This window comes from Eublepharis macularius, chromosome 4 (genome assembly GCF_028583425.1).
Source record: "Eublepharis macularius isolate TG4126 chromosome 4, MPM_Emac_v1.0, whole genome shotgun sequence".
Taxonomy (NCBI): domain Eukaryota; kingdom Metazoa; phylum Chordata; class Lepidosauria; order Squamata; family Eublepharidae; genus Eublepharis; species Eublepharis macularius.
Genome location: NC_072793.1, coordinates 185,631,932 through 185,646,614, shown reverse-complemented (window position 1 = coordinate 185,646,614; position 14,683 = coordinate 185,631,932). Strand labels below are relative to the sequence as shown.

General features: G+C 46.7%; 1 protein-coding gene across 1 annotated transcript; it reads right to left on the bottom strand.

The window, feature by feature from the left end:
- Positions 1–1,374: 1,374 nt before the first annotated feature.
- On the bottom strand, positions 1,375–13,541 carry LOC129328029 (zinc finger protein 75D-like). Its single transcript, XM_054976768.1, has 6 exons — positions 13,485–13,541; positions 9,867–10,332; positions 9,652–9,700; positions 8,225–8,304; positions 6,847–6,973; positions 1,375–1,418 (listed from the first exon to the last, which is right to left on the bottom strand). Exons 2-6 carry the CDS (start codon positions 10,263–10,265, stop codon positions 1,375–1,377), a joined length of 699 nt encoding a protein of 232 aa, XP_054832743.1. The 5' UTR covers positions 10,266–10,332; positions 13,485–13,541.
- Between the last annotated feature and the right edge of the window lie 1,142 nt (positions 13,542–14,683).

Sequence of the window (14,683 nt, the reverse complement as noted above, 5' to 3'; positions counted from 1 at the left end):
AGGATTGGGGGAGCCTACCTTCAATTAGTATAAAGTTGCACGTTTTTGCTAGCTGAGGTGCTAGGAGATCTGAGTATTTTTTGTAGAATTCAGCCGGTAGACCATCCCTCCCCGGAGTCTTATTAGGTTTAAGATCTTTAATCACCTTTTGGATTTCTAATTCACTTATCAGTTTTTCCATTAACTCCCTATGCAAATTTGTGATTTTAGTGGTGTCCATTTTTGCCAAATATTTGTTAATTTCTTGCATTTTGGGATTGTTTGTGGTATAGAGTTTCTTGTAGAAGTTTTCAAATACCCCGAGAATTCCCTGTGAGGTAGAAAGGATTTTGCCACTGGGGTCTCTTACTGAGTGTATAAATTTAGTTGCCTTTTGTTTATTAACTTTCCAAGTTAGTAATTTAATGGACTTTGGGGAAGTAGTCCAGTATCTCTGTTTAATGTACAAAATGTTTTTTTTGTATTTTTGCAACTTCTAGTGCTTCTAGTTTCTTCCTCTCTACTGTAAGTTGGTTGAGTATTTTTTTGCAGCCTGACTGTTTGTGTTGTTGCTCTAGATCTGTTATATTTTGCAACAGCTCAGTTCTTAATTTTTCTTTTCTCTTTTTATAGGCTGATCCTAGGGAGATGAAGGAACCTCTGATAACTGCCTTCAAGGCATCCCAAATGAAATCTGAAGTGACCCCACAATTTTCATTTGCTTGGAGATAGTGCTGGAGATCCTTCCTTATAACCTCTTGTATATTTCTGTCTAATAAAAGATTTTTATTTAAACTCCAGATTGTGCATGGTTTGTCTGAGTTTGTAAAAGCAATATCTCCTTCTATCCAGGAGTGATCTGACCAGATTCGAGGGCCAATGAGAGTGGAGGATATATTCTCCATCAGATCTCTAGATGTCAATAGATAATCAATCCTAGTGAAGGAGTTGTGTCTTGGGGAAAAGAAGGAGTAGTCCCTCTCCCCAGGGTGAAGATGTCGCCAAGCATCAACAGGGCTAAATTGATCTAAGATGCTTGCCAATTCAGTGTTTACTTTAGGCCTCTTGCACTTCTTTACTTCTAATTTAGAGACTGAATGATCCAAATCATAGCTTACTATCATATTAAGATCCGCTCCTACAATTATTTTGCCTTCTTGGAATGTTTGTAGCTTACTTAAAATTTCTTGTATGTATCTGACCTGGTTATAATTTGGGGCATATATAGATGCCAATGTCACAGTCTCTGTATCCAGTTTACCTTTCAGAAATATATATCTTCCTAGTGGGTCTTGCTCCATGGCTGAACATACAAATCTAGTATTATTAGAGATTAAAATAGCCACCCCCCGAGACTTAGAGGATCCAGAAGCTTGGAATTGGAGTGGCCACCATTTAGATTTGAAGACAGGTGCATCTTGTGATTTTAAGTGGGTTTCCTGGAGAAATAAAATATCAGGATGATGTTTTAAAATAGATGTCATAACCCTTTTGTTTTTTATTCTATTATTTAACCCTCTGCAGTTATATGTCATTACCTTAATTGCCATTCCATGGGTGTTGTATCAATTTAACAGGGTATCTCAACAACCAATAGGATATGCTCTCCATTCTAGTATGACCGTTACCTTTCCAGTTTTCCTTATTGCATTTAGATAATATGCTTTGTCTAGTTTTAACATCAGCTTTGGTTTGTCTGTTCCACTTACTAAACTTGTCATATATTGCATAAACAAATACAACCAACAATAAATCTAAGCTAACCCAACATCCCCTCCCCCCCAAACTTCCCAAGAACCCTTTCCAAAATTTCCTCCCCCTACCTCTCCCCCTCCCTAGCCCAACACTAGGAGCAGTATTGGAGAAAGAGAGGAAAGGCAGTGAGAGGAGAACATAGAATAATAACAACAACATAAATGTTTCCACCTGAGTCATTGACCATAGGCCAATAACATGGAGTTGATGAGACTCCATCTCTGGGGAGACTCAAACTTAAGGGGCTGCAAATAACCAGAGGTCCCTCAGCCCCCCCCCCTTGTTGATATTTCAAAGATGTATCGCTTCCGCTTTCCACGATGAGGCGTATATATCATGTCTGCTGGCTTAGGCAGGCTGTTTCACAGGGATTCTGCTCCAGTTTCCCAGCGTTGTCTGCTTCGTATTTCGTTCCTTGAGCAGAGAAGTTTGCGTCTTGTCTTGTGGGTTAAGATTTAAATCACACAGGAGTTGCTGACCGCTGACAAGGTCAACCGCTTGAAATGTTTTCCCTTGTATCCGCACCATTAGCTTGTTTGACAGGGTCCATTGATATCTTATATTTGCCTCCTGCAGCTGTCTGGCAATTGGTCTAAGTACTTTCCTTGCTTCAAGGGTCTCCCTAGATAGATCTTGGAATATCAATATCTGTCTGTCTTGATAGGGAAAGCATCCTTTTTTCCTGGCTTCTTGCAATATCTTCATTTTAGTTCTGTAGCTGAGAAAATTCACAATTATGTCCCTTCCTGATGTTCTCTGAGGATTATTGGGTCTACCAACCCTGTAAGCTTTTTCAATTGAAGGAAAAATTCCATCTTCAAGTTTAATTACATCAGCTATCCATCTGGCTATAAAAGTTGGTAGCTCGATTGTCCCTTCATCGTTCTCAGAAAATCCGTGCAGTTTTAAATTATTTTCCCTCGTTCTGTCATCAATTTCCATTAATTTTGCCTTAGCCCAGCCACCTTCTGTTTGTAGTGCTTGCACTGTGTTTTGCAAGGAGACTCCCAGCTCCAAAGCCTTGTCTGCTGTCTGAGCTACTTGATGAATTGTTTCTTTGAGCTCATCCATTTGGCTCTTCAGAATAGCCTCAATCCTGGAGGTAATTCTGTCCTCAAGGCAATTAATCTTTAGTTCAATTTCTTTATCTAGTGCTCTTAATTCTTCATTTTGAATGGCGTTTGTTGTGGCAGCCATTTTAAGAGACGGGGTTTTTCCCGCGTTTTGGGCCTCAATAAATTTTGTCTGCAAAGCTGGGGGGTTTGCCTCTCTGTTTTTTACTGCTGCTGTTTTCCCTTTCCCCCCCCCCTGCCAGCTTTTCCCATCATTTATTTACCCGTGCCTGTTCAGGAAGCGTTATTTTTAACACGGAGAGAGTTGAAGGCTACCGGAGCTCCGATTCAGGTATCTGCCATTATCTCATGTGGCGCCACGCCCCACCCAGCTGGTATTAGTGATGGAGCAAGTGGTAATGCCCGCCCGCCCCTCCATCACCCATTTGGGATCAGGAGTGGAGCAGGTGGCACCTTGCACCTTCACCTAGCTGGGATCAGGTGCAGAGCAAGAGGCAATGCCCTTCTTCCATTCACACAGCCAGGTTAAGGAGCACAGGATGTGGCAATGACCGCCCTCTTCAACCCACCGTAATAAGCCACTGAGCAGGTGACAATGCCCACCCTGTCTTCACCCTGCCAAAGTCAGGAGCCAAGTATGCAGCAATGCCTGCTCCCCCCCGTCAACCTGCCAGAATCAGAAGCAGAGCAGGTGGCAATGGCCGCTCCCCCTTCACCCAGCTGGGATCAGGAGCAGAGCAGGTAGTAAAGCCCCCTGCCCACCTTCACCTCTCAAGATCATGAATGGAGCAGGAGGCAATGCCGACCCCCCTTCACCCAGCTGGGATCAAGCTCAGAGCAGGTTGCAATGCCTGCCTGCCTGCCCAGCCTCCCCTTCCTCAAACCCGTTGTATTTTTTCCCACAACAGGCTTTGTTGCTAGTAAGAAGATAAATTTCTCATCTAGGTGGATCAATTGGAGCAACTGCACTGATCTTGGCTCCAACTCCAAGGCCCTAATTGAGGATGGAGTACTTTAGGGTATGCCTCCTGTCATATGTTACCAGAACTGCTCTTTTAAATGGGGAAATTAGCTCAGCAGTCTGGAACTTAAAATTAGCGCGGATCTAACCAATGTTTACAGAGGTCCCGATTCCAGACACTCTAGTGACAAAGGGGCAGACTACAAATAGATACAATAAACACGTGTATTTACTAATAGTGTGGCGTAAGCCTGAACTTGCATATACATACAAGAGAGCATACAAGAACTAGGAAATGCAGAGTAAGGAAATACAGAGACGGTTGCATGAGCAGGTACCCACGATGATAAGGGCAATACTTACAATCCTGAAGCAGAGCAGAGACACGACTGCGAGCTGGTCCAATGCCAGCACTGGACAGACAGCAAGGGGGTCTGGATAGGAATGGCGTACGCGCCTGGCTGGGGACAGGATAGGAATGGCACGAGCACCGTGTGGTCTGAGGGACCAGTTTAAATACCCCAAAACGTACCCTGGGGCTGGTGCTGTACTTGGTGGTTCTCACAGGTTAAAACAAAGGCTTTAATGGGTTACTGAATGTCTTAGATGGGCCACTTTAGTGAATCTGATCGTGTTATAGTGACACCTCAGGAAGGGGGGACAAAGGAGGGAGGGGGAGATCCGAGCATGTTGAATGGATGTTCCAGCAGACAGGGCTTGTCCTGATGTCATCAGCTCTGGAATACGGAGGTTTCTTTGAGATGCATTCTCTAAGTGCTTGGGATGGTCGGCACTTAGCTTCCTCTCCAGGGCAGCTCCTAAGATAAGCAGAGCGGGGCGAGGTTCTCTCGCTGTGGACATGGTGTGCCTGCTTCTCCGAAATGGCTTCCCAAAGCAGGCTTCTTCTCTAGGTCTTCTGGCTGCCTAAGAACATGGCTGCCAGCTGGGCATGGCTGGTAGGCTGCCCGGTAGCGAGGGCAAGCTCGGCGGCTGGCCCGCGGGAGGCTCCAGGCGGGAACTGACCAGGGAGCACCTGGCCAGGCTTGCTGGAGGTTTCCCCGGCAGGCGCCCGGCTGCTAACAGCGGCTTGGGCCCAGATGAGGCAGGCTTCCATGGAGGCAGGGAGAACAGCACGTAAAACACAGTCCATAGCAGGGAACAGGCGCGGTCGGTGGCGAATGGCAAGGCAGGCATGGGGCACACTTGTAATGAAGTCCAAACACACACTGGGAGGTCCAGATACAGGTCTAGGCAGGGCTGCCCAGGAAGAAAGTCCTTTGTGGAGTCATCCAGACAGGGAATCAGGAAACTAACACAGTCTATTGCAGCAGCAAGGTAATTAACAAGCAGGCAGGAAACTGACACGTGTATCAGAGCACACACGTGCAGGGCAATCTTGGTGTAGCAATGAAACAGCAACTTAGGAAACTGGCACAGTCCATGGCAGGCCTCAAAGCAGGACGGGGGGCCTACTTGGTAACACATATTGTGCCCCCCCAGTTAAAGTCAGCCTCCCAAGCCCCTCAGAGGTTGGTGGTCACCAGAGACGGGGCATTTTCATTTGTGGCCTCTCCTTTCTAAAACCTTGCCTTGCTTTCCCAGGCGAAAACATTTACCCTCCGATGACTGAAGATCAAGGCTCTCTGTGATATAGACAAAACGTACTAAACCTGCCAAAACCCAGGTTTTCCCAGTTTGTTCTTCAATGCTCTGCCACATCCATTTCCTGCTTAGGTCAACCATGCCTAAGCCTACACTGGTGTAAGTAGAATGAACCCAGTGGAATGACTCTAATGCAATCCTTCATCTCCCTCCCCAAACTGCTATGATCCTCATGCCCAACAGGAGATTGTAAGGTGCAGGGGTCCCCAACCTGCGGCCCGCGGGCCACATGCGGCCCCAAGCTCTTTCTGTGCGGCCCTCCAACCTGCTTATTTGCTGCTATCACCCTACAATTTTGTTGCATTTTGAGTTAAGCTGTGGCCCTCTTTAGGCACTGGGCACTCTAATGCAGCCCCCATGTGCCAAAAGGTTGGGGATACCTGGCTTAGAGCAAGGATTTTTTTTTGTACTTCATAAAATGCACAGCAAGGGCCCTATAAATAAATAGAGAAGTTGACACTCTGTCACCATCTGAAACTGTCAGTAACACAGCACTAGACACAAGAGATATGGGAATTATAGTAGGCCAAGAAAGTGGGTAGAAAGCAGTCCCCCCCGCTTCAGCACAAGGAACAGGGTTATAGCTTGAGCATAACTATATTTCCTGCCCAGTATCTTAAATGGGTTTTGACTGTGTTAACACTGGAGCACCTAACTTGTAGGAGGGCCAGCCTCAGAAAGAGTTTACTGTAACATCTTTAAGTCTGATGACACCAACATCTCTCATACAAGCCAGCAACTTAAGAACCACACCAAGTGTTTTGTGCCTCACACCAGTGAAGTATTCTGTTCATTCAGTTTTAAAGACCTGCTTACATGCCTTCTTATTTTACCTACTTGTGAATAAAACTTCTGTTTCATTTCGAACCTTCATAAGCCTCCTGTGCCAGTTTCTTTCTAAGGGAAGCGCAAACCCCTGATCTTTCCTCTACGTTGACTTGACTGGCTAACCGCGCCACTTAAGGGTGGGACAAGAAGGAAAGTTGAAGCTAAACCTCAACCATGCTACTAAAGGCTTCCCAGCCCCGTATTCAGCTTCATACGCTTGGTGAGGAGAAATTTTACCTCAGGGTAGAGGGAGGTCAGACCAAGCCAGAGTTAGACAAGGGTTTGCAACATACAAATAGAGACATTATTATTGCTATTTAAAATGTTGCTTTCTTAGCTGCTCTGAAAGGCCCATGAGGAGGCCCCGTTGACATCCCATAAGCTGTTTCTTTTGGTTTACAACATTGTAATTTACACATTAAGTGTAGGCGAGTCCACTGGATATACAGAAGCACAACCTCTGCCTGCGCACGGACCTGTCCAACTTGCCCACTGAGAGTCTGTATATGAAGACTCCTACAGGTGTCCTTACTAGAAGGAGCCACGTCTGCCTTCTGCCTCTGTGAATTAGAGAAAGGGCAGCCTTACCCAGAGAGACCACAGCTTGATAATTGTCCTCCATGACTTCCTTGTGAAGGCTTCTTTGGCCTGGATCCATCAGAGCCCACTCCTCTGCATTGAAATGCACAGACACCTCCTCAAAGGTCACCAGAGGCTGAAAAGACAAAAAAAAAAGCTGTTTAGATGGATAGGGAACTGGCTGGATAACTTCCCCCAAAGACTAGTTGTCAATGGCACCACGTCAGATTGGAGAGAGGTGTCCAGTGGAAAGCCATAGGGCTCAGGCCTTTTCAATATATTTTTATAAATGATATGGATGAGGGTGTGAAGGGATTCCAAAATAAATTTGCAGATGACGCAAAACTGGGAAGAGTAACAAACATATCTGAAGATAGGTATAGAATTCAACAAGATCTGAACAGACTGGAAAAGTGGGCAGATTTGAATAAGATGCAATTCAACACGGATAAGCGCCAGGTTCTCCATATGGGTGGATGGGAAGCTAAATATGTGGAGTCAGTGTGATGCAGCAACAGAAAAGGCAAACACAACCTTGTGCTGTATCAACAAAGGCATAATATCGAAACCACAGGAAGTCATTGTCCCACTATATACCACATTGCTCAGGCCCCAACTGGAGTATTGTGTGCAGTTCTGGAGGCCTCATTTCAAAACTGTTGCACTCATAAAATTGCATAGTGTTAATGGAGGCACTTAAAATATCCTGTTCCATTACATTCATTCACATCAAAAAGGATACAGAGAAATTGGAACAGGTGCAGAGGAGAGCAACCTGAATGATTAGGGTCCTGGAAACCAAACCCTACAAATAAAACTTGATGGACCCAGAAAGTTTAGAGGAGGTTGAGGGGAGACGTGATTGCTCTCTTTCAGTATTTAAAAGGCTGTCACTTAGGGGAGGGAAGGGAGCTGTTCTTATTGGCAAGAAAGGATAGGAACAAGTGTTGAAGCCGCACGAGGGACAGTACTGGCCAGACATTAAGAAAAACTTCTTCATGTTAAGAGTAATCCAGCAGTAGAATTGGCTGCCTGGAGAAGTGGTGGGTTCCCCTTCATTGGCCGTCAAGGAGTGGCTGGACGAATCCTTGTTGGGGATGGTTTAGGCTGTTCCTGCATTGGGCAGGGGGTTGGGCTAGATGGAGTGTAAGACCTTTTCCAACTCTACTTCTATGATATGATTCTATGATTCTCTGCCTCCTCTCAGATAATGTAACAATTCTTCCCCTTTTAAGCACAATCCAATTAGACACTTGCACGCAGGTTTCAAACTTCCATCAGAACTTTTCATTTTCCGTCCAGTCAACATCACAGACGGGAGACAGGGGAAGGAAAGAAAGATGTTCAGGGAGGCACCCAGGGTCAATATTTGCAGTTCCACACTTACCCCATCTGACCGTACAGGAGCTGCTTTCTCTCTGGCGCAAGGAGATGGCAAAGAATAGACTGTTGCATTCAAGGCCTCGCCTGGAGGAATCAAAGGGAATTGGAAAACATTCAACACTTTCCAAGTATTTAGCATCTCAGTTTCTTGCACAGGGGAAGAAGTTTCTCCCTCTCTTGGCCCATAGTCACAGCTTCAGTTGCATCCTTATTTAGGATAATTTTTTGATTCCAAATGTTTGCAAAATCTATTCTTGCTAAGGGTAAGAGACAAAATTATTGCTTGCTTCTCTAGTGCAACAGAATTCACAGACTTAAGTAGGAAGGCCTCTGAAACGCAAGAAACAGGCAGTCCTAACCCTGACAGAATCGCAGCTGCCAAACCACAGAATCTCTTGGCAGGTGGCAAGATCAGCACACACAGAAAAAGGCAGCCTCGCTGTTGGTGAATTACCCCTGCACACTTTGCACAGAGGCATTCATTCTGTCCATCTCCCGCTGAAGGTCATCCATCAGGGCGACGAAGGCTGTTTCACTCCCATAAGCAGGTCTAAAAGATTTAAAAGGATCTAAAAATGTGCCTGGTCCCGGAGAGCCTAATGCTGTCCTGACACCATCCTTTCAATCACTTTCTTCAAGAATGGAAAATTTGAAACAGGTGGAGTGGTATCTCCTGGGCTCAAACCTCCAAGGACCCTGTCCACATCCTAAAAATGATTAAAATGAGAAGAATGACAAACAACCAGACAAGTTGACACCCTGCCACCATCTGACACTGTCAATGCAAATCCAGGGTCCAAGTCAGAATGCAGGGAAGTCATTTTATCTAAGAAGTGATGAGTAAAAGAGTTGCAGCCCTGTGCAGAGAGTGGGGCCTGTTCCTACTTGGTTGTCATGCATGAACTACGTAAATATGCCATTAGAGCTCCTTGAGGATTATGATTTTGTGCCTCTTCATTTTGGCCTAATGTACTATCTGCCCAATTTTTAAAAGTAATTTATATTTATCACTATTTTTTGATTTAGGAGGCAACATTGTTTCTGCTGATACCAGAGGTGACATGGGCCGGAAACGTTTTCATTGTATTTTCTCCCATACATTTAGGAGATTCTCAGTTGCAAAAGAATCATGGTTGAACTATAAATCCCTATCATTTTTCTTTCTCCTCGACCACAAACTTACTGGCATTTTTAGAAAGTAATTACCTAACTAGCTAAACCATTATTGTACCAATTATTTAGCAAAAATCATAAATTGACTCTCTTCCCACCCACCCACGCACCCCCACTTAAAGGGTATTTCTAAAGTAGGAAGCTGGAATGGAACATTCTTTCCACACTGGACTGGGGGCAGGGGTGGGGAAGCATCAATGCAGCCCACTTACACTCGAGGAAGACATCCAGTGGGTACAACAGCCCTTTTGATCTTACCAGGAAAATCCGCTCCATGGTAATGCTCCTGCACAATCTTTTCCTGCACCTGAAACAGAAGTGGGGATCCCAGAAAGGGGACACTGTTGAGAAAAGGAACGAGGAAAAGGTCTGTGTGAAGGGTTATAAAAGGACTGGAGCAATCCATATGGATTTCAAGGAGCTCCTTGATCATATCCAGTGCCCCATATACTATCCGGATCAGTCCTTCTCACCTGCTGCTCCTGATTCTTGGCATCTGCCTGGCTCATGAGGAACCCTTCCGCCAGGGCCACTGCCTGGGAACTGGTCTCTGGCCCACATTCCCTGACCCAGCTCTCCATCTCTGGGGGCAGGACAGCCAGGAGCTGCTCCAAGACCACCAGGTCCAGGATCTCCTTCTTGCTGTGCCTTTCTGGCTTCAACCACTGGTGGCAAAGATGGTGCAGTCGGCTGCAAGCCTCTCGGGGCCCTTCGGCCTCCTGGTAGCGGAAGTGCCTGAATTGCTGGCACTGCACGTCCTCTCCCAGGCTCTTCTGCATGGTTCCTTCCCATGCTTCCTTTCCGCTCCCAGCCTCGGTGGCATCAGGGCCTCTTCTTGCTTCCAGACCAACTGATTCTGGCTCTCCCCTCATCCTTCCTTCCTCTCCAAACAGACGCTACCTGGACCAGTGGATCGCCTTCCTCCTGTGCCGGATTCTTCTGTAAAGACAAGTGTCAGATCTATGAGTGCCAGCAAAGAGAAGACTGAGTGGTCGGACCTGTAGATATGGACACCTACAACTAATGAGGTGACTCGTGAGCTATGAAAGCTGATGGCACACTCCAGGATCAAGGATGTTCGTAAAGAAGAACTTGGGTGGAGCAAGCGAAGAAGCGCTTCCACACAGCAAGCAGAAACCTTCTGCTCTGCTTAATAAAAGCATTTCTTAACTATAGACTAAGGATTCCTGCAGCGTTCAGAAGCCAGAGAAGATTACATGCACCAGGAATGAGGTACATATTTAGAAAGAGGTTGTTTGTGAAGTTAGAAAAAGTGGGCCAGACGCAGAACGGAGCAACTTCAAGTCCCAGAGATGCTGGACCTCTCTCATCATGCTGTAGACAACTGGAAAAGATCTCAACAGCAGTTCATGGAAGCCAGCAAAGCTATGGAGGAGTCAGAGAAGAGGAAGGGGACCCTCAGTTTGAACTTCGCAGGGCCCTGGCCCACTGATTTGTCTCATGTGTTTCCACTACGTGTGCCAGAGGAGAACTCTAAGTATGATCAGTTGGAAGAGCTTCATATGCCAAGTAAAAAGGAGATTTCTGAAGGTATCTTTAGGTAAAGAATTGAAGACTATGTTGATAGGGTGCCCTCAGTTGAGAAAGTGTTATTCGTTATCATTCATGGATCTATCCTAATATATAAAAGGCAGCCCGTATTTCCGATAACTCGCTTTTTATCCTGGCACAGGGGCAGTGAGTCATTGGCAACACTGTGCCTGCGCCAGGATAATCTCGGAGAAGCAGCCCTTCCAAGGAGGCCTGCGTAGGGCTGTGCCAGCACGGCGGCCTACTCTGTCACTTGAATTGAACATGAATATGAATGGAGCAACTGATAAATTGGTGTAATGGGCCTACTCAGCCTAGCAAAACTATAGTACCATTCTAAAGGGAGTCACACCTTTCTAGGCCCATAGACTTCAGTGGGCTTAGAAGGGTGTAACTCTTTAGTACTGCACTACTAAAACTCTTGATAATTTTGGATGATTTTTGGCACCCTTTCCAGCACGACTTTTCTGAGATATAGCAACTAGAATTGTACACAGTATTCCAAATGTGGCTGCACCATAATGCTATAGAACATTACAACACCTGCCTCTTTTTTTCCCAATCCCTTTGCTGATAACTGCGAACACAGCAGTTGTACTTCTACCACTGCTACACACGACCTCGACATTTTCATAAAATTATCCATCATGACTCCAAGATTTCTATCCTGATCCGTTGCCACCAGTTCAGATCTCACCAGCATCCTATTATATAAAAGGCAAGCCATGTTGCCTAGGTCCCGCTTTTTATTCTGGTACGCCTGCGAAGGAGCACCAGGATAAAAACTGAGGAGGAGAGCAACGCGCTTGCAAGCGCCGGTGGAGCCGGGGCTGGGGTGAAGTGTCCGCTGCCCCAGGGCATGCCCTTCCAGCGGGGATCATAGGAGGGCGGGCACTTCGTCCCCCGCCCTGTTGCCCAGCTCCACCCAGCGGGAGGAGCCAGGGTGTGCCCTTCCAGCGGGGATCACAGGTGCAGCCTGGGCTCACAGAACAGGGGGTGCATCACCCCCTGCGTCTCAGCCCTCCCCAGACCCCCCTTGCTCCCTATCTGCCATCCCTCCGAGACCCCTCCTGCCTCTCACCTCTCCTGACCCTCCCTTGCCCCTACCTGCCAACCCTCCCCAGACCCCTCCCGACTCTCAGCTCTCCTGAGACCCCCCTTGCTCCCTACCTGCCAACCCTCCCCAGACCCCTCCTGCCTCCCAGCCCTCCCCAGACCCCCCCTTGCCCCGTATCTGCCAGCCCTTCCTATCCACCCTCCCCTTTCTAGAGCCCATTGTATTTTCCCCCACAACGGGTTTTGTTGCCAGTCTTCTATATTTTCATTTCCACATGCTTTTTGGCCACCTCAGTCAGGTTGTGTGGAGGGGCAGCATAAAAATTGTCTAAAGAAACAAATACCTTTGTCATACAGAAAAGCAAAGCCAGGCAGGGATATTTATGAGTCCTGTGGCTCATTTGAGAAATCCAACACGCATTTTGAAGGGGCCAGGCTTCCCCCAAGTAACCACGAATTCAAGAGGAGGGGTGGATTTTTAGAATCACAAGATCTTAAATTAGCAGAGGCAACTGAAGTGCACCAAGAGGCCGAAGTAGACTGAAGGTCTGATGAAAGGAAAAGGGATGCTGAGTCTGTGTTCAGAATTATACCTTCAGAAAGCCATAGCAGAGGGAAGAAGGGAACCCTCCCAAAACCCAAGTCTGAACTACAGCAATGCCTCGCTTATGAAAAGAATTACGGGACTGCTTCTTTCCCTGTGTTCCACTATGGCATCTTTGCTCGTCTGAACAGGGCTTTCTGTCGTGCCCAATGGGCAAAATCAACAGCTGCCCATACACGTGAATTCTCTGGGGTGGCCTCCACCTTATGGAATGGCCAGCCTGAGGAGGTAAGGAAAGCCCCCAGTCTCCGGGCTTCCCTCAAACGATGCAAAACTGTATTGCTTTCTCCGCAGGCAATTAGCCTCTGTTGTAAGAAATGGCTCAGAGAGACGCTCTCAAAAAGGGACTCGGACTGTAGACTATTCTACTGGGTTCTGTCTATCTGTGTGGATGTGCAACTTCGGTGTCAATGAACATGATCATGTTAAATTACTGAGATTTTGTTTCAGCAGTGTTTCAGCTTTATATTTGGATTTATAATAATAATAATAATAATAATAATAATAATAATAATAATATTTGGATTTATGCTTTCTTTCAAAAGTCTGCAGTCCATACCCTCCTATCGTATTGTGTCCCAGCCATTGATCGTATTGGCTCACACTGTGTAATCCACCTGGAGTCTCAGTGAGAAAGGGGGATTATAAATAAAATAAACATGAAAGAAACAGATGCCATTTTGCTACAGCTTGCAGGCAGCAAGAGAAGGCAGAGAAAATACAGCAGAAGGTGCGTGCCTTATTCCAGGAAGAACTCTGCTCCACCTCCACAGAAGCTGAGCTTCCAGAGAGCAAGCGGAACAGCCCTTTGGATGAATGCAGCCCTCTGGTTAGTCATCCCAAAAGCCTTTTGCAAAGGAGATATTTTTGCATTACTTACCTATTTTGCAAAAAGTCCCCAGGCTCTGCTTCCTCTCCCGTTTGCCCAATAACACGCAACTGGGACACTGAGAGAGGAAGTGACTGTGGCAAGTCAGGGGGCCTCTCCTCTTCTGGCCTCTCTAGGAATGGAGACTCCTTCCCTTTAACCCTTTGGTGCGCTCTCCAGAAAGCAGAATAGACCCTGTCCTGGCTTCCCATAACAATGGATAAGAATGCTTCTTGTGTCCGCTATGTAGCTGGCAACTTCAGGAGTTAATAAGATTTGAGTCCGGGAGATTTGGCTACTTGGTTCTGTACAGGAAGTGAAGCATCAAAGGCAGCCTGGGTTCAAACCAGGTCAGACCTTCCCCAGGCCTTTCTGGCAGGCGACCAGGAGAATAAACCTCTTCGTCCCTGTTAGGGTTGCCAGCTCCAAGTTGGGGAATTCCTGAAGATCTGGAGGGTGAAACCTGGAGAAAGCTGGAGAAAGTGGGGTTGGGGAGGGAAAGGACCTTGGCATAGCATAGTCCACCCCCCACCCCCACCCCATTTTCTCCAGGTGAACTGATCTCTGTGGCCTGGAGACCAGTTGTAATTCTTGGAGATCTCCAGCCAATACCTGGAGGCTGGCAACCCTAGTCCCTATACAGATCCCTCATTGGATGGGAGGCAGCAGGAGGTCCACAGGGCGCGTGTGTGAAAATTTCCAGGCAAATATACCAACCCTCCGTATATCTCAGAAGCAGCAACGTGGGAGGGGGGATTTTAGCTGGCATGCACCCCCTTTTCTTCCATGTTCAGGGCATTTCCCAGGATGGCATAGGATGGGATGAGGGAGGTGTTAGATTTTGGGAAGGGGAGAATCAGTGAAAATATAGTACCCTGCCAAAGGACAGAGGGAAGTGCTTGCACATGGGATCCAAGAAGTCACAATTTGTGAGATCTGGGGCATTTGTGAAGGACACTTTCAAAGGAAGCAAAGGGCACAAGGGGACAATTGCCCTGGACCCCCCCTTCCTTCCGGCCCACCAAATCTTAAATGTTAGAGTCCTCCTCTGCCTTTGACCAAAACATTTGCTTAGTGTCCAGTTACAGCCCCCCCCCCCCGCCTGCTAGCAAATTGAAAGAAAAGGCCCAGTGTAACATGCTAGTGAGCGCACTAGATTATTGTTCAATCAACTCCCACATTCTTTGAATGAAGCCTGAAAGAGTTTCCCT